Source organism: Arvicola amphibius, chromosome 7 (assembly GCF_903992535.2).
Source record: "Arvicola amphibius chromosome 7, mArvAmp1.2, whole genome shotgun sequence".
In the NCBI taxonomy this organism is placed as follows: Eukaryota; Metazoa; Chordata; class Mammalia; order Rodentia; family Cricetidae; genus Arvicola; species Arvicola amphibius.
The window spans coordinates 102,422,645-102,441,893 of record NC_052053.1 but is presented as its reverse complement, the minus strand read 5'-3'; the positions used below and the strand labels follow the sequence as shown (position 1 = coordinate 102,441,893).

The window sequence follows — 19,249 nt, the reverse complement described above, 5'->3', positions numbered from 1 at the left end:
ACTTCTCCGCACCTCCACTCTATAGATCTGTGCACCTCAGTCCAGTACCAAGATCATGACATTTCATAATTTGCTTTCTGTCTCTCCCAATGCCAAGCTATTTGACCATAACCCAGATGTTGGTACTGAACAAATAAATAGTTTGTAAAAGTAGAAGCTGAAACATTAAATACAGACGACACGTGTTAGCCACGTGAAATGCCTGTGTCTGGCCGAAGAAAGACTGGAGGATAAATACTTTAAATTTATTCTTTTCGTTTATTTGTTTTTGTTTTTCGAGAAAGGGTTTCTTTGAGTAAGTAGTCCTGGCTGCCCTGGAACTCATTCTGTAGACCCGGCTCAAACTCAGAGACCACCTGCCTCTCTCTGCCTCCCCAGGGCTGGGATTAAAAGCATGCACCACCACATCCAGCTTCTGAGCCGCTTTTCAAATCCACTGCCAGTAGCTCATACAATAAATAATTTATACTCAAGTTAGCAAACATTAATTACGGTTAAACCCAGGTAAAATAGAGAAGTCAGAAGTGAGGCCGTTCTCCACTTTCTAAATCAAACAGAAGTCTGGTTCTCTTGAGTGCCACACCAGCCAGACAGTCTTTCTCCCCAGCCAAACACGGCGCAGGTGCGCGCAGTTACTCACTTGAGTTGAGGAGGATCATGGCCTTCACGCACAGATACTCTTTGTGCTGGAGTTTCAACTCACGGAACCTCGATGTCGTCGCCAGGAGCATGTCAAAGATTTCCAGAATCCCTTCTACGCACTTCCCCTCATCCCTGCAAGAGTTCATTTGGGGATTGAAGGAACACACAGCATTAGAGGGCCATCAAGAGATGACACCTTAGGCGTCATCCTGCACATCCCATGATTATACTGAGGTATTAGGAAGAGCACACTTAATAAGGGAAGTCACTAGTACTGAGTCCATATAGGAAAAACAAGGGATGCGTGGGTATAGGCTCAATGGTGGGACCCTTGCCTAGCTCTCAGGAGGCTGTGAAATAAATCCTTAGCATTGAAGAGGGGAACACACAGCGCACTTCCTAAAAATTCTTAAACAATTTTTTTCAGGTCAAACTGTGCACTTTGGCTGTCTATTTCCCTCTACTTCATTGCAGAAGGACTTCTCGGAGACACCATCATGCCTATGGCTTCCATACAAACCATGGTAGCCAACCAGCCTTGCTGGAAGTGACTCAGCGTATTATAAGGGAGATCCCACTCTCCGCTCATGAAGTACTGGTGAGGGGGTCTGTTAGAGCCAAACATTTCAAGAAAAACAGACTTTCATGTCTTCGCACATAGAGGGCTTAGACGTTGGTCTAGAAGCCAAGAGACGTGGAAGCGCGGCATTTGAAGAAAGCAAGTGTGACAAACAGAGAAATTACAGTTGAAGGTGGCTTAGTCAGGGAGGAAACAGACATGGGGGCAGGTGACACTTTCTTACTTTGACTTCCTGAAGTGGGCTTTTTGTTTATTTAGGTTTGGGGTTTTTTTGTTTTGTTTTATTGAGATGGGGTCTTACCATGTAGCCTAGGCTGCCCAGCTCCTGGTCTCCCTACCTCCACCTCTGAAATGCTGAAATTACAGATGTGAGCCACGACACCCAGCCTGAAGATGGTCTTTAAACAAAGGTCTCAGACAAACCCTTTAAGGATGCCTTATAGGAATGAGCTGTTGCGTCTGTCTTTGAAATAAATGATTACACATGAACGAGAAAGCACCGTTTTCTAGTCGCACCGGCTAGACACACATTATCCCACCCAATTGTTCTCGAAAACTGTCTGTTCTCTCCAGCTGCAGAGTTACTAGGGCCTTGACTAGCAGTTAGATGATTTCGTACAAAATCCTTCCAGTTCCTGAAGGCAGCCCACGGCAAAGGGGATCATGGCAGAAACCGGTGCCTGTCGGGTCTGCTTTTACTCTCTAGACTATGAAGGGAGGTCGAAGTAAAGCAGCAAAAAACAAACAAAAAACCTGACTGTCACTGTCTGCTCTCACCCCCAAACCAGATCATGTCCAGGGGATGTGGCATTTTAGGAGAGAACATCTGTAACGGTCCTGTGACCTGACACCCCTGGATGCTACCAATCTTGCCTGCTAGGTGTTAGGCAGCAACTCATCAGGGTCCTGCATTCCACATCATTCACACACACACAGACCCCCCCACACTCAGCCACAAGCACGCAACTGCTCACTTTGGCAGGTCAGCATGGGAACTTCTGAAAACAGCTGCATCTTTCTGCCAGTGAGGAGCTAAGGGACAAAACACCGGTGTCCCCTAGAACTCACAGGTTAAAAACCATATCAGAGAACAAGAGCCCTGGTCAAAGAGAACCAAAATCTACACACACCCTGCTACTCCATGTACCCCATCTTCATACTTCCCCCTAAACATCCTCCTCAGTTCTGAGTTCCTGTAAGGATGGCAGAAGCCCTGAACACAGCAAGTAGAAAGGAGGCACCTGCACACGGAATGCCCCTTGGGCCTAACTGTCACCCCACTCTGCCTCTTGAAGGGTCACTGCTCGGAATTATAAGTGCTGAGCTTCCAGATATTTGACAGCCAGAGAAGCTGATCTGAATACATCACAAAAGAAGAAACGAATAGACACTAACACCTGCACTGATGATTTCATTTTGTCTTGGTTATTTTGCCATTTTTGAGACCTATTTACGTAGGCCAGGCTAGCTTCAATCTTGTGACTCTCTTGTCTCTGCCTTCCCAGGACTAGTAGGTGTGGGCTACCATGCCCAACTTTGAATTGATGGTTTAATAGTGTGACTCTTTATTCTTCTGTAAAATTCAAACTCAAGTGAAGCTATGCACAGTTATGTAACAAATGCATGTGTGCATGCATGCATGCACTCACTCTCTCCCCCCAAAGGATAAATAAATTCAACTAAAATCAATTCTATTTTCTAGAAGTTGCCACCCATGCCAAAGAAAAGGCACTAAATATCAGGATTAATACCCATTTCCACATTGAAAACATTTTGTTGCAATAAAATTAATGCTTCAAATCTGTGTTGTTTAGGTATTGGGGCACCTGAAGCCCAATACACATTGCAGCTTCAAGTAAACCACACATGTACCTCATAGGAAAAGTTCCAGTCTAAGCAACCTAAAGAACCAGGCCTGGCTGTTTGTTTCTACCGGGTGGGACAACAACCATCACATCTCCTGTAAGTTTCAAATACTTTCGATGACATCATAGGCTATAGAATTCACATACATCTTTAGAAAATAAATGAGCCATGTAGGGACATAAAGTGCACCTCCCAAGTGGCTCTGAATAACACCCTGCTTTGAAATGAGTGACCAAATAAAGTGAGGAAGGACGGCTACAAACTGATGAGCAGATCCATGCCATTCATCTGGCAGGTAGGGACTGAAACTGAGTTCGGAGTAAGAAGGCAGGGGCAGGGATGGAGAGATGAAAGATAGAGACGTGATTGGAGTGTTAGCAGGCGACACGTCTATCAGTCAAGTCAGCCTATCTAGAGAAGTACACTTCAAGCTAGCGTCAACTAAAGATTAAGTTAGCAATCGCATTACTTAATTGCTTTTTCATAAAAGAAAAATAACCGTTTGATACAATGGCAAAATACTGAGTGGCCTTGTCTTGCTTTGCCATTGCCTATTTTCTGCCTGCATCTTTATTCGCTGGGTTTCACACCAGTTTATCTCTGTAGGTGCGGCAACTGGACAAGGGTAAGAGCCCAGTTGATGGCTAAGCACATGGGAGAGACTTCGTAAATATTAAACCAAAATGAAATTACTTGGCTACAAAGGGTAAATTAAAATTTAGGAGTAAAAGTCTGTGATCTTCAAGAACATTCAGCATATCAAATGCTGAGTGTGAATGCAGCCCCTAAAAACATTCATAGCCATAGGAGTCTAAGAGCCCTGTCGGGGTTCAGGGTGGGATCCCAGCCCAGCTCCAACGGTGACAGCTCTGTAGACAGTTTCCTGGTGATGCTGGCACAAAAAATGTCAGCATGCACTGTTTATTTAAATTACACTGTGTCTGTATGTCTGTGTGTGTATATCTGTGTATGTGTATATGTGTCTGTCTGTGTGTATGCATGTGTATATGTCTGTGTATATGGTGTGTCTCTGTGCATATATGTGTATTGTGTATATATGTCACTATGTATGTATGTATGTATATATATGTGTGTGTGTGTGTACATCTGTATGTATGTGTATATCCATGTGTATGTATACATGTGTGTGTATCTGTATGTGTGTGTATGTCTGTGTGTATATGTGTATATGTATGTGTGTGTGTGTTTGTATGTGTGTGTGTCTGTGTATGTATGTCTGTGTATGTGTGTATGTATATGTGTGTATGTGTATTATGTATGTGTGTATGTCTGTAAGTATGTGTGTATGTATGTGTATGTATGTATGTGTATGTATGTGTATATGTCTGTATGTATGTGTGGTCTGTGTATGTATGTGTATATGTCTGTATGTATGTGTGTATGTCTGTAAGTATGTGTGTGTATGTATGTATGTGTGTATGTGTATGTATGTGTATATGTCTGTATGTATGTGTGTATGTGTATGTATGTGTATATGTCTGTATGTATGTGTGTATGTCTGTAAGTATGTGTGTGTATGTGTGTATGTATATGTGTGTGTATATGTCTGTATGTGTGTATATCTGTAAGTATGTGTGCATGTGTGTATGTGTGTGTCTGTGTCTGTATGTCTGTGTATGTGTGTATGTGTATGTATGTGTGTATGTCTGTAAGTATGTGTGCATGTGTGTGTGTGTGTCTGTGTATGTATGTCTGTGTATGTGCATGTGTATGTATGTGTGTTACAGTTAAAGGTCAAAATAGTTTTGTAGAGTTAGTGCTCACCACATGGGTCTTAGGGATCAAACTCAGTCATCGATCTTGATGAAAAGCTCCTCTACCCACTGAGCCATCCTGCCAGTCACATATACATTTAATAGACAGTCAGGTTCCACACTAGAGCGTCACATGAACTTATGTTTCTGATGGATGCCGAAAGAACTACCTTATTACGAGCAAGCCCAAATCACTGGGTTTTCTCTTCAGCCTCAGTACACGCGCGGTTTCTGTTTCGTTTTATTTTCTATAGAAGTCTCGATGAGAATGAATGGGCACAGGTAAGGGGATTAACTCAGCAGTAAGGGTCTGCTTAGCAAGCAAAGGGCACTTGGTCTCGTGCCCAGCACCAAAAATAAACAAAAAAACAAAACAACAATAAAAAGTGCTTAGTGCTTGCATTCATGTGAAACCCCCATGAAGACGCTCTGGCACGCTGGGCGGTGGTGGCGCACCCACACCGAGGAAGGGGAAGGCTAAATTTACCCCCCGTACATGTTCTCCAGCTACTGACTCGGTTACTGAAACACTAGATTTGGCCTCCACCTCGAAACTGAAATCAAAATTATTTTAACCGCACTACACATCGATGGGTAGAACAGCTAACGTGGCAGGATTATACGTCTGTGTGTGTGTGTGTGTGTGTGTGTGTGTGTGTGTGTGTGTGTGTGAGGCAGAGTGAATGGATGGGGCCAGGCTGGGCATTTGACCTTTCGACTTGACTGACAACCCTGAGGTGACAGGAGGAGCGGGTAGAAATAGAATAGGTCACAGGGCTGATGGGCAGAAATAGAACAGGTCCTAAGGCTGTGTTCTAAGGCAAAATAACAAATTATGATTCAATTTGCTTTTGGCCTCCTCTTTCCCTTTCTGACTCTTTCCCACGGGGTGATGCGCTCGCTATGTGTACAGACTCTAGAACCAGATCCCCTCCTCTTCACCGCACTTACTACCCCGCCTGTAAGTCAGTCACCTCACTTCCCATTTCCTTAACTGAAGACCTGGAATGACGAGCGGCGTCCACTCCAAAGGGGCTCTTGGAAAGATTAAATAAGGCGACACAATCGAGTGCTTAAGAGAGTACCTGGCACACACCGGCTAAAAAGTTAGCTACGTGACGGTCAGTGGAGGATCTGGTACCTGCCCCACTGCTCTGGCCTCCCAGAGCCTCCCTCGCCCGGTCACCACTTGGGCTTGCTCCTGCCCAAGCCACATGCCATGCTGCAACTCTTCCCACAGGGTCTGCTCCACCAGAACACCTCCATTACTCAGACCAGTGCTCTCTGTCAAGGCCATCCATGACAGCAGGCAGAAGGGATGCTGATACCTTGGGGCAGCACTCTTCGTCTGGGCAACGTGCCAGTGAGGGTCTTCTGAGGACCTACAGTGGTAACAGGATGACGATGCGAGAGTTGGGGCGGGCACTTTAGGCTCACAGCACCGGGCATCCTCCTGCCCTTGTGCCCGCCCGGTCTAACGTGCTGAACACGTAACGCTAGTCCTTTTCTCGGGGAAGATTTTCCAAACCGCTCAAAGTTTTTCCATTTTTCCCTATAACAAAGCTTGACTGTTGGTGAACAATTTAGCTTCCGTAAACAGTTCGACTGCAAGGTTTAGTTCCTACTGTCTGCGTCTTTAAAAGAAAATGAAGCGTGACTACTTTGTGAGACCGTGCCATGTCCCCACAGAACAGCCATGTCCCAATGCCTGTCAACTTTCATCTGGCCTTAGTAACGAGCCCTCCCCACCACATGTTCTAAAACGCTCCCAGAGATAAATGGCACTATTAGCATTAAAGCTATAGCCCATGAAAACAAATTTGGAAGGGTTGTAACAATTTTATCACCTATCCAGAGACGTAACTTGTCACTCAACAGTGGGGCAACTTAAGAATATAACATGAGAACAGAATCTCTTAAAAACAAAACTATGTTGATTGTGCACTCAGTGGCCAACACCCTATAGGAAACCGTCCCCTGTCAGAGCCCTGGCCTGCAACTGTCGATGCATCACTGACTGGACTGGCTCATGGGAAATGAACCCTGGCACCCATGCCCTCTTCTCTGTGGGCTCTTGACACACTGAAGGAGTGGATGGTGTCATCATCCCCTAATTGCCCTTTCAGGTGTGAGGATTTAATTGCAGCACCTAGGGCTCGGTTCCCACTCACTTTGCTTAGTCAAACAGATCAGAGAGGAAATGCAAAGCATTTTTTTTCTCACCTATCCAGAACGAGGTCTGGAGCAAAGATGAGCTTCCCCGGGTGGTCGATGGAGCGCCACATCAGCCCCACCATTAACACCTCCATCCAGCAGCCTTCCAAGAGCCGGACTTGATCCAGCAGACTGAGCTCCACAAAGCCTGGGGAAACAAGAGTCCATGAAACACACCTCACTCTCAGCAACCCGTTTCTGTACAGACAGAATGGCAAGTCACTAAACGCTAAGGAAACCCAGACGACAAAGGGAAGTAATCAATCAGTATTTCAAAGTGTTGGCGGAAGGAACCTCGGGTTGTACAACCTGCAGTTTCCAGCCTCCGACCCCTCCAGAAAACAAGCAAACTCCGTTTAATATTTCTAAAGAAATCATTGGTTCCCCCAGACAGATACCAGAAAGGGCCCAAAAGGCAGAGTTAGGCTTGTTAGCTATGGCTATACTGTCCAAATAATTCCTGTGTCCTTCTGAGGAAACCAAAGCTCAGCTGTCAACCAGAGGGGCTGTCTGTCTGTCCCAATCCATGGTGGTTGGATGGAGTAGGTAAAGTCTAGATGACCGGGGTGGAAGGTAAAGCAGAGAGTGTCACCAGCCCCTGCCGAAAGCACAGGTTTTCCCGGTGTTGAACACTTCCCATGCAGAATTAGGACTGTTGTGGGTGGGGACCCTGTCTCCAGGTGATCCTATTCTAAAGAGCAAACATAACCAATGATATGAATTAGTCACAGCACTGAAAGGAAACACAGACTCTCTAGGGAGCAAATGCCTTTAGCACAAGTCAGAGGACATAGGAACTTCTTCCGTAACACACAGGTACAGCCTTGGAGTGAAATGGACTCTGGTTTTAATTATCAGCTTAGCCCCTCCCTAACGTGTGTGTGTGTGTGTGTGTGTGTGTGTGTGCGCGCGCGCGCGCACATGGTCACATGCTAGACAAGTGTTCTACCACTAAACTATATCCCTTTCCCCTTCCCCCAGATGAGTTCATCTCTTGTCAAATCTGCTTTTCTTGTAGGTAGAATGGAAGTGACCTTGCCTCCCCCTGAGAATTTCCTATAGGTGAGATCGCATATACATAGTTTACCAGTGTTCCTACAATGCAAAGACACACACACTCAAGTCTTCGGATAATGGTTCTGTAAATGTGCACAACAGAGAGAAGTGGATGGAGCATGTGTGTAAAGATGGAGAACTCCGAAGCTCAGTTGGTAAAGGGCTTGCTAGGAAATTATAAGGGCCTGAGTCTGATCCTCAGTAACCATGTGGCATGCACTTACAATCCCAACACTAGGGAGAAAGAAACAGATCTCTGGGGCTCACTGGACAGCCATTCTAGCCAATCAGTGAGGGAGCCTGTACCAAAATATAAGGAGGCAAGCAATCGAGGCAGACGCCCATGTCAACCTCTAGAAACTCGTGGGCGTGCATGAACACACTCATACACACGTATGCACCACACACAGATGGACCAATCCTTTCAGAGCCACATGGTTATGCTCAGCTCAGGTCCTGATACATGGACACCTTCCAATGTCACTCACAGTCATATGTAAGACACCTACAAATCTTTCAAAATGCTGGGCTCGAAGAAAGATTAATTGGTGGGGGGTGGGGAGAGCCAAATGGCTTCCCCTAGTCAGGAATCTCTCATCTCCATTTTTCCTGTGAGATCCTGCAAATGGTGTTTGGAAAACACTTGAAATAAAAACTAGAGGAAAGAGCATTGGTGTTTTTCTTCTCTGGGAAACAGCAGACAAAATGAAATAACTCTGGCAAAGGTGGAGACGCTAGACAAAACAAAGCCGGAAAGGAGATCTCCAGAAAGCTCAGAAGATGTGAGGCCCAGCCAGCAATGGCCACCAGGGACCCGTGTACCTGGAGACGTGGCTCCCAAAATCTTCCTCCATCTACTCGGCCAAAGCTTTACAATTTGCCTCATACAGTTACTGCCTCCGCTGCCCCAGGGCTATGGGAGCCTTGGCCTGTGTGTGTGTGTGTGTGTGTGTGTGTGTGTGTGTGTGTGTGTGTGTGTGTGAGAGAGAGAGAGAGAGAGAGAGAGAGAGAGAGAGAGAGAGAGAGAGAGAGAGAGAGAGCTATTTATTTCTTACATGGTTGTAGAAGAAATGGATGGCCCACACTGTGAGACCCTCATCTCAAACCAGAACAAAATGTAGGGCAGTGCCGTGTCTCGGCCAGTAAAAGTGCTTTTCATGCAAGCCTGATGATGTGAGTTAGAATCCTGGGACAAAGGTGGAAGGAAAGATCTGACCCCTGAAAGTTGTCCTCTAACTCTACCCAGGTGCCACGGTGCATGGACGCTCACACACACACACCACACACACATGCACATGCACATGCACACCAAGGACAAGAGCAATGGTAGTAATAAACACATGCTTATAATATGTTTAAAAATGGGTGCATCTAATAAACTTCACCTATTCAACATCATAGCTCAGTCTATCCTACCTTACACATGCTTAGAATAGAATATGGTTGGTCAGCTTACAGATTGGTAAAAGCATTTGATACAAGGCCTGTGTTCTAATAAAGTTTCAAATAGCTCAAGTGATCTCTTGACTCTTATACTGAAGGAGAAAACCGGAAGGAGTAAAAGTGCCTGTTTCTAACCGTCACACCCACAGTGAAGAACTGGGAGCCAAGCCATCATAAGCTGGGGACTAGGTACAAATGGGCCTGGGGAAATAACGACTTTCTAGGATGAAAAGATGCATATTCTGCATGGCCGCATTTTGATAGCAGGAAGATTTACTGGCCTGTTGACTCACAATACTTCAACTGCTGATTTACTCTATATAATACCGATTCTTTCTCTACTGGAGTGATGTTTTCTAAGTCCCTGTTTAGCATCTGATAAGCCTTATACTTCTACATGAAACTGGCTCTATCCTGTCCTGACCTGCCATGCCCTTCTCACCAGCTGAGACATCAACAGCCAGAGACTGGTCAATGTGGAATCCACATTTCTACCTTTTAACCAGGCCCTAAGACTCTAGACTTGCCTCAGTGACCCTGAGTCCAGTTCCAAAGCCTGGGTAGGTCCCTTCTCAAGACCACACCTGGGCACAAGACGCAAGCAACAAGCATTGTCTGCTGGAGATGGGGACATTAGCAGTGCTACAGTGTGTGCAGGATGAGTCTGCGAGACAACAAAGAGAGTCAGGTATAAAAAGAGGCTCTATACACTACTTCCTGACCTACTCTATCTGATAAAACTTGAGAGTCTGGAAATTCTAAACAGAATCTAAAATCCAGGACATATTAAGGTTATATATGCCAATATATTGGACGAAGAAAACACCATCGTTATGTTACGAATTTTGCTGAGCAGTTAAGAGCAAGTACTGTTCTTGCTGAGGACCCAAGTTCAGTTCCCAGCCCCTAGGCTGAGCTCAGTTCCTAGCAACCACATTGGACATCATTACCTGTAACTCCAGTTTCAAGGGATCTGACATCTCTGGCTTCCTTGGGCACCTGCAGTTATGTTCTTATATCTCCACACAGGTGTGTGTGTGTTTGTGTATATATGTATACACATACATGTGTGTGCATATATATGTGTGTGTGTATATACATATATATGTGTGTGTATATACATATATATACACAAAATCAAAACTGAATTAAAAAATCTGATATATAAAAGGTTACAAAACAAAATGTCAAACAAACTATTCTATATCCAGATGAAGTTCACTGTTCCCAAAATATGAGAGGGAGGCCTTGTCACAAATAAACAGAAGGAAGTCAAGAAGCAGAGTCCTACCAGGGATTTTCTTGGCCCAGCCAATCATGTGCACCAGTTCCTTGTCGGCCAGCTTAGTGAGGGACATCATCATGGAGGCCTCGGTGAAGGGCATGCTGGGACGGCTCACTAGCACATTGGGCGGCTCTGCCTCCAGGAGGGTGAGCACCAGCTGCTCCGGGCTCAGGGTGCTCAGCAGTAGCTCCTTCACCCGGGGCACGTGCCCACTGTTCCTCTTGGCTTTGCCCAGGCAGTGCACCTGCTCACCGGAACTTCTCTGTCTTCGTACTATCCGGTACCCACACCTCTCTCTCCTGGACCCTAAAGAGGAGAGCAGATGACAAGTCCAGTGGTTTCTCCACCCAGATTCCAGCTCACCAAATAACCAGTCTAAAAGCGACGAGGGGCTGAGGGTGTAGGTGAGTAGGATAAGTGTTCGGCTCGCATGCACAAGGCTGTGAGTTCGACTCCCAGGCCCAGCACTGTAAGAAGCAGCTGTGTTGAGAGCAGTGCTGATACCATTGATTTCATTCCATTTTTATATTTTGGAGTCTGTAGGTCACGGACAAAGATAATGACTGTCTGGGTGTATTAGCAACATAACATGTTTGGGAATGTCTGCTCCGTTTCAAGGTTATCACTGGCTACTGAATCTGTTTCTCTTCTAACGTGCACTGATAGACCCCAGGTTCAAAGATATGAAGTTAGGAATTTTCCTCAAGTAGAGAAAATGATGAAAAGTCAAGACTTTAACATTGCTACTTCCAGATATCAAATAACACACGCTAACAATGTTTTTAAAAAGTTTATATACATGTACGTACTTTTCTTTTTATATACTTACACAAACAAATATATTTCAAATAAACTAACTGAAAAAGCCTGGAAAATACAAAAGAAAATTAATTTCTGTATAAATTCGGCATTTTTTCTTTAATGCTTTTTATATTTTATAAACAAAATTAGAATCATAGTCTATACACTATTTCATAAACTTCTCTTAATCTTACTGAAATTAAGCACGGGGAGCTAGCTCAGTGAGTAACAGCACCAATCACACAAGCTTCATGACCTGAATCCAACACTCAGAATTCAAGTAAACAAAGCCTTACAGGTCAGGGGTAGTGGTGCATGCCATTGATCCTAGCACTCAGAAGGCAGAAGCATATGGATCTCTGTGAGTTCAAGGCCAATCTGATCTACATAGTGAGTTCCTGGACATCCACGGCTATATAATGAGAACTTTTCTCAGGAAAACAAAAAGCCATATATATAATTACATTCGTAATCCCAGCACTCCTACAGAAGACAGACAACAAAAGAACTGCCCAGAAGCCCACAGTCCAGCTAGCCTAGAGAATGCGGTGACAAAAAAGGACAAGAGAGACATCACCTCAGCAAGATGGAAAGAGAACACTGACTTCCAAAAGTCATCTGAGCTCCATCGATGTGATGTAACCCACATGCAACCTACACACGCATGAACACACAACAATAAACCAAGTTCACAATCTGAAAAGCCCTCCAGTCTATTACTATATATTAACATTTACTTTTAAAAGCCAGTGTTGTTCTGGGCATAGCTGGAACCCAGGCAGAGCCTAGACGGTTGTCACAAATCCCAGGCCAACTTGAGATACATCATAAATTCCAGACCAGCCTGAACTATAGAGTAAAGGAGACTGTACCTCAACGAACAAAAGCTAAAATGCCTCATGCTGATGTAAATCTATGTTACTATAGTTTCTTCTTTAATTATTGCAGTGAAAATGAGACTTGTGGGTGTGCTCAATTACTACTTTATAACAAATTCAAAGTTAACTTGTTCAAACAAGCCATACAGTCATTAAAAATTTTATAGCTACTACTTTCCAAAATATTTAAGAATTCATAATCTAAACAATAATTTAAGGACTACCTATTTTCTCATAATATTATTGGGCATTAGTGTTACTTTTAATCTTTGTTGGTCTTAGGAGTGAATAAACAGTCTTTTCTATTCTGCATTTTTTAAATATTTAGCAATGTTCACAATGTTTGCCCTTTGTATTTCTCTACTTGTATGTTGCCTATTTTTTTAGGGAGGTGTGTCCAAGACAGAGCTTCTCTGTGCAGTCCTGGCTGTCTGGAACTCATTCTGTAGACCAGGCTGGCCTCGAACTCATAGAGATGTACCTGTCACTACCTCTCCAGTACTAGGATTAAAGGCGTGTGCCACCACTGCCCAGTTTGCCTATTTATTTTTTATCCCTTGCTTTTCTAAAATTTATAAAGACTCTTTGTATAACTTTGCACCACGCAGCCTCTGGCTTGCTTTGTGTGTTTAACCTTTGTTCATGGTATCTTCTGCCATAAAAAAAAAGCTTTAATTAGAGGCTGGAGATACGGCTCAGTGGTTAAGAACACTGACTGTTCTTCCAGAAGACCCAGGTTCAAATCCCAGCACTCACATGGCAGCTCACAGCTGTCTGCAACTGTAAACTGTAAGTCCAGGGGATCTGATACCCTCACACAGATATACATGCAGACAAAATTCCAATGCATATAAAATAAAGGTAATAAATCATTAAAGAGAAAAAAAGCTTTTAATAAATGGTCAATTTGCTTTACATCAAGATCATAAAAGTATTCTTTATCTTTATAAACACTCGTGTGGTTAAAATCTATCTGGAATTTTATACATGTTTGTATTATGTGAAGTTGATATTTAATGTCACAGTCCCCAAATAGATAAAGAGTGTTCCCTGTACTTGTTGTATCAAAAGCTTTCTCCTGCCAGTTTTGAGTGCCTGTCGATAATATTTATTTATACAGGTGATTTATTCTCAATTCTCAGTTTCACTGGTTTGTATTTCTATGCCTGTGCCAGTGCCCAAATATTCTTGTTATTGTAGGCCTATGGATCAGAACATAATGAAATTATGTTTTTAAAAGGATGACGGGGAAAGCCAGGGGTAGTAGTGCTGTCCTTTAATTCCAGCATGCAGGAGGTGGGGGCAGAAAGACCAGGAATTCAAGGGCAGTTTTGGCTACCCAGTGAATTCAAGGCCAGCCTGGATGCACTGAATGAGACTGAAAAAAAATGTAGAGAAAATGCATTTTTATGTTTGAGGCAGGGTCTCATTCTGTAGCCCAGACCGGGCTCAAAGTCCTGGAAATATACCTTCCTCAGCCTCCTGAGAACCGGAATTGTTGGGATTAGCCAGAATCCCTGGAAAAGATATTCTGATAGTTTTCATTTTTAGAGTATATAAGCCATTTTTATTCATTTGAATATATACATAAATATATTTGACTATATGCACCCACACATACACACACACATATATATGCCTTTTTGTTAATATTCAGTACCTCTTGGTTTTTTCCTTTATTTACTCCTTAAGAGTTTCACACATACATATAAAATGTTTTGATCAAATCTATCCCTCATTACACCCCCTTGTTTGAGTTTTAAAATAGGGTCCTGAAATGTAGCTCAGACTAACCTTGAACTTATGTAGTCCAGGCTGGCCTTGAACTCACAACAGTCTTCCTGTCTCCACCAACCAAATGCTGAGGATACATGTGTGCCACCACACCTAGTTTTTCTTGAATTTTGAGTCATCTTTCCAGCTGATTAATGGGAGCGTGACCCATCCAAATCTGAAAGTAAACCGAGGACACTAGGGACCGGAGAGATGGCTCAGCTATTAAGAACGCTTACTGCTTTTACAGAGGAACCAGGTTCAATTCTAAGCATCTACTTGTTGGCTTACAACCATCTGTAACTATAGTTCCAGGGGATCCAATGACCTCTTCTGCCTCTAGGACCACGAGGCACACACGTGACGCACATACATACAGGCAAAATACCCATACACATGAAACAAATCTAAAACCAGTTCAGGACATTTTCCACTAAACAATTGAGAAGCCACACCGCTCATGTGTGGTGGAAAGGAGGAAAAAAATGATAATGGAAATGTTGACATTTAAGAAGTAATTGTGTAGCTGGGTGGTGGTGGCTCATGCCTTTAATCCCAGCACTCAGGAGGCAAAGGCAGGCGGATCTCTGTGAGTTCGAGGCCAGCCTGTTTCACAAGAGCTAGTTCCAGGACAGGATCCAGAGCTACAGAGAAACTCTGTCTCAAAAAACCAAAAAAAAGAAAAAGAAAAAAGAAAAAAGAAAAAGAAAGAAAGAAAGGAAAGAAAAAGAAAGAAAAAAGAAAAGAAGTAATTGTGAGAAAGCAGAAAATATGAACCTTTAAAAAAAAGTCACTGTATGAGGCTGGGGTATAGATCAGTGGTAGAGTGCTTGCCCAGCATGCCCAAGGCTCTGGGTTCAATCCTTAACACACAGACCTCCCTAAAGCACTGATCGAACTAAATAATAGACATAGTAATAATAATAACAGTTTCTGGGAATGAATGATAATAATATAGCTTCTAGGGACAAACAAAGAAAGTAAGCCAATAGCATCATGGAAAATCAAAAGGTGATTCAGGTTAGAACTCCAAAAAATTTCTTTTACGTAGGAAGGAGCTGAAATTCTCAAATCAGTCAAAAATGCACATAAATAGAAATGTCACTAAAGGAACTGAAAGAGCAGCTGTGCAACCCTAGTAAAAACAAAGAACAACATAAAATGTGATCAGTCAACAGGGATAAAAAATGCTAAATTCAAGATGAACTATGGGATGTTGGACTCTATTCGCTTTTCATTGTTTGACCTTGTTTCTTTGACACAGATAAAGTGCCATTGACTTGGGGGACATTTGAACCTAATTTATAACCAAAAGAGTTAAAAGGTTAACATGTATTTCACTTTAATTTATTACGTTTTTATTTATTTATTTTTATTTGTCTGTGTGTGCGTGTGCGCACATGTATATGTAGAAGGAGAAGAAATAGCTGACACTTTCTCATGCTTTGGATATGAGGTGTCTCCAGAAGGCTCGTGCTGGACGGCTTGACTACTGTGGATGGCACTGTTGAGGTAACTGGGCTGCAAAGACTGGCAGCTTCGGTGGATGAATCTCTTGATGGATTCATAATATGATGGCATCACAGGGAGGTGGGGGAGTGAGGTCTGATCAGAGGAGTTATTTGTGCTTATCTGAAATGCATAGCTTGTCCCTGGCCCCCTGCACCCTCCCTTGCTTTCTGGCTACCATGAAGCAAACAGCTTCCCTCCCCACAAGTCTCTGCCATGAGGTTTCTGGCTTCCTTAAGAAGCCAGTTGACCATGGACAAAACTTCTAAGATCATCAGCCAAAATGAAGTGTCTTTTCTCCCTTCAATTATTTCCTTCAAGGCATTTGTCATGGCTATGAGAAGTATGTCTTTCTGTTCCGTGGCAGGCAGAATACCCATCTATGTGACGCCTCTCAGCTCATCCTTCTGAAATTCCCAAAGAGATTAGAAAGCCTCAGCCGGTTGTGTTTGTTGTTTCGTTTCAGGGTCTCACTCTATCATCCAGGCTGGACTCAGACCCACAGTAATCCCTCGGCCTTAGCCTCCCAAGGGCTGAGATAACAGGTGTGAGCTACCACGCCGGCCTATGTGATCAGTTCCTTCCTTCTCTGTAGTGAGCCTGGGAAAAATCACACTGTGCTAGAGCCATACTTCATAAGTATCAGCCCATGAGGAGAGCTAAGGGAAGCTGAGACAGAGCACCAGACACCACACTGGGGTTCCCATTTGTCTACTTTCTGCTCCTCTCAAAACCCAAACAAGCAGATAGCCCTGTTTGAGAGATAAACCCAAGGGCCAGAGAGCTGAAGCTAATGAGCAGTCAGCAAAAAGCAAAGACGCAAAGATGAGACAGTGTCCACAGACTCCAGCTCCTCCTACGGGAGTGCTCCTTGAGACACTGTCCACAGACTCCAGCTCCTCCTACGGGAGTGCTCCTTGAGACACTGTCCACAGACTCCAGCTCCTCCTACGGGAGTGCTCCTTGAGACACTGTCCACAGACTCCAGCTCCTCCTATGGGAGTGCTCCTTGAGACACTGTCTACAGACTCCAGCTCCTCCTACGGGAGTGCTCCTTGAGACACTGTCCACAGACTCCAGATCCTCCTACGGGAGTGCTCCTTGAGACACTGTCCACAGACTCCAGCTCCTCCTACGGGAGTGCTCCTTGAGACACTGTCCACAGACTCCAGCTCTTCCTACAGGAGTGCTCCTTGAGACACTGTCCACAGACTCCAGCTCCTCCTACGGGAATGCTCCTTGAGACACTGTCTACAGACTCCAGCTCTTCCTACGGGAGTGCTCCTTGAGACACTGTCTACAGACTCCAGCTCCTCCTACGGGAGTGCTCCTTGAGACACTGTCTACAGACTCCAGCTCTTCCTACAGGAGTGCTCCTTGAGACAGTGTCCACAGACTCCAGCTCCTCCTACGGGAGTGCTCCTTGAGACACTGTCCACAGACTCCAGCTCCTCCTACAGGAGTGCTCCTTGAGACAGTGTCCACAGACTCCAGCTCCTCCTACAGGAGTGCTCCTTGAGACACTGTCTACAGACTCCAGCCCCTCCTATGGGAGTACACCCTTCAGACACTGTCTATAGGCTGCAGTTCTTCCTTGAAGCGTATATTCCCCTCCTTCTAGAAAGCAAGTGGAGAAACGGAATCACATTTTCCCCCATAGTCACCTGAGAAATCCATAAGACATCCTGTTTTCCTGTTACAAGCTCTAACTGTGGGCATTCATGCCAGGAAGTCACCGTCTGCTGGCAAGCTCCAGCCCATTTGAACATTTCAGTAGCTAGAAAGCCCCCCACCTACACAGAGGCCTCTTTTTCGCTCCACCCCAGAGCCGGGTCAGACTCTGGCCTCTAATGCTCTGAAATCTTTGCTCACACCTAACCAACCCCGCCTGCAGCTGCGAGGAATAACCAGCGCACTTGGATGGACAGGAATACTTAAAGATAATTCCCATGTCCTAAAGTCGCCTCTCAGCCAGGCCACGCGTCTCCAGTTCCTTGGCTCTCACAGGCACCCACCACAATAAAAAGAAATGAGCACTCACCACACTTGACCATTCCTACTTCGTAGCACTTGCGAAGGCGGCAGGCCTGGCAGCTTTTGCGCCGGTTCTTGTCTATGGTGCACTGATTGGTGGCTGGGCAGATGTAATCATTATGTCCTACAGCAACAAGACAGAAAATGAGTGCCACAGTTTGGTTGGCAACACTGATAACATCACGCAGCGGAAAGACGGGGAAGACTTGCACGTAAAAGCACCCAAATCAACCATGATGAAGAAGATATTTGGGTACCTTCTGGTATGAAGGATCAAACCCAGGGTCCCATGCATGCGAGGCAAGTACTCTATCACTGAGCTATATGCTCAGCTGTGGTGTCTTCATTCTTTCTAAACGTTTAATTCTTTGAGGAGAGGGGGACTCAAGACAGGGTTTCTCTGTGCAGCCTTGGCTGTCCTAGAACTAGCTCTGCAGACCAGACTGGCCTTCAACTCACAGAGATCCGCCTGCCTCTGCCTCCCATGTGCTGGGATTAAAGGTGTATGTCACCACTGTCCGGCTTTATTTTTTTATTTAATTTTTTATTTTATTTTATTTTATTCATTTTTATGCTTATTTAGAGAGAGATGATGTAGGTCAAAGGTCTTACAAGAGTTAGTTCTCCTTCCACTACATGGGGCTTGGGCATCTAAATCAGGTCATCAGACTTTGCAGCAAGTGTCTTTATGGACTAAGCCATGTCACTAGCCCCTAAAGGTTTATTTTTACTGTTTTGTGTGTGTGCGCGCGCACGTGCATGTGTGTTATGTACACGCAGGGGTCCATGGAGGCCAGAGAAAACCTGGATTCCCTGGAACTAGCATTACAGATGGTTGTGAGCTGCCTGACATGGGTCTGGGGAACAAACTTGAACCCTCTGGAAAAGCAGCTTGCATTAACCAGAGCCGTCACTCCAAGACCTTGTATCTTAATCACATTGCACTAATAAAGTAGCCTGCACTTCTCATGTGATGTCTATGATGACCAGACTTTCACTATCAGCGAGTAAGACTCCTAAGTGAGAAAATAATTTAAAAAAAAATTAAGTTGCCAGAGGACACATTGGAGAAGAGATCATTTACAGAAAAGTGGGATTCTAAAGCTGATGTCATAATTCAGCAGGAAGAGCACCTGCCTGGCATACATGAAGACTTGGACTCAACCCCCAGCATGGCATATAGCTGGGCATGTTGGCACATGCCTTTATCAGTACGTCAGAGATAAAGACAGGAAAATCAATTTAAGGTCGCCCTCGGCTACATACCGAGTTAGTGGCCAGCCTGGGCTAAATAAGACTGTCCCAGAAAGGAAAGAGAGAAAGAAATGTAATTCCTTCAATAGGAAAAGCACAATGACAGTATGGAGATATGCATGTATTTGTGGTCAAACCA

The 19,249-nt window shown here is 44.4% G+C and overlaps 1 protein-coding gene across 6 annotated transcripts in view; it reads right to left on the bottom strand.

Moving 5' to 3' along the window:
• The window catches only part of Esr2 (estrogen receptor 2), a 66,181-nt gene that overhangs the window by 11,095 nt on the left and 35,837 nt on the right, over positions 1–19,249 (bottom strand). For 4 of the 6 annotated variants that reach the window (XM_038338212.1, XM_038338210.1, XM_038338211.1 and 1 more), the window contains 5 exons: positions 17,864–17,980; positions 10,868–11,167; positions 7,087–7,225; positions 6,192–6,245; positions 641–774 (listed from right to left, as the gene is read on the bottom strand). In XM_038338212.1, the coding sequence (XP_038194140.1) occupies positions 641–774; positions 6,192–6,245; positions 7,087–7,225; positions 10,868–11,167; positions 17,864–17,980 (744 nt within the window). The remainder of the gene's footprint in view (positions 1–640; positions 775–6,191; positions 6,246–7,086; positions 7,226–10,867; positions 11,168–17,863; positions 17,981–19,249) is intronic. The other 2 variants (XM_038338214.1, XM_038338215.1) reach the window with 2 other exon arrangements.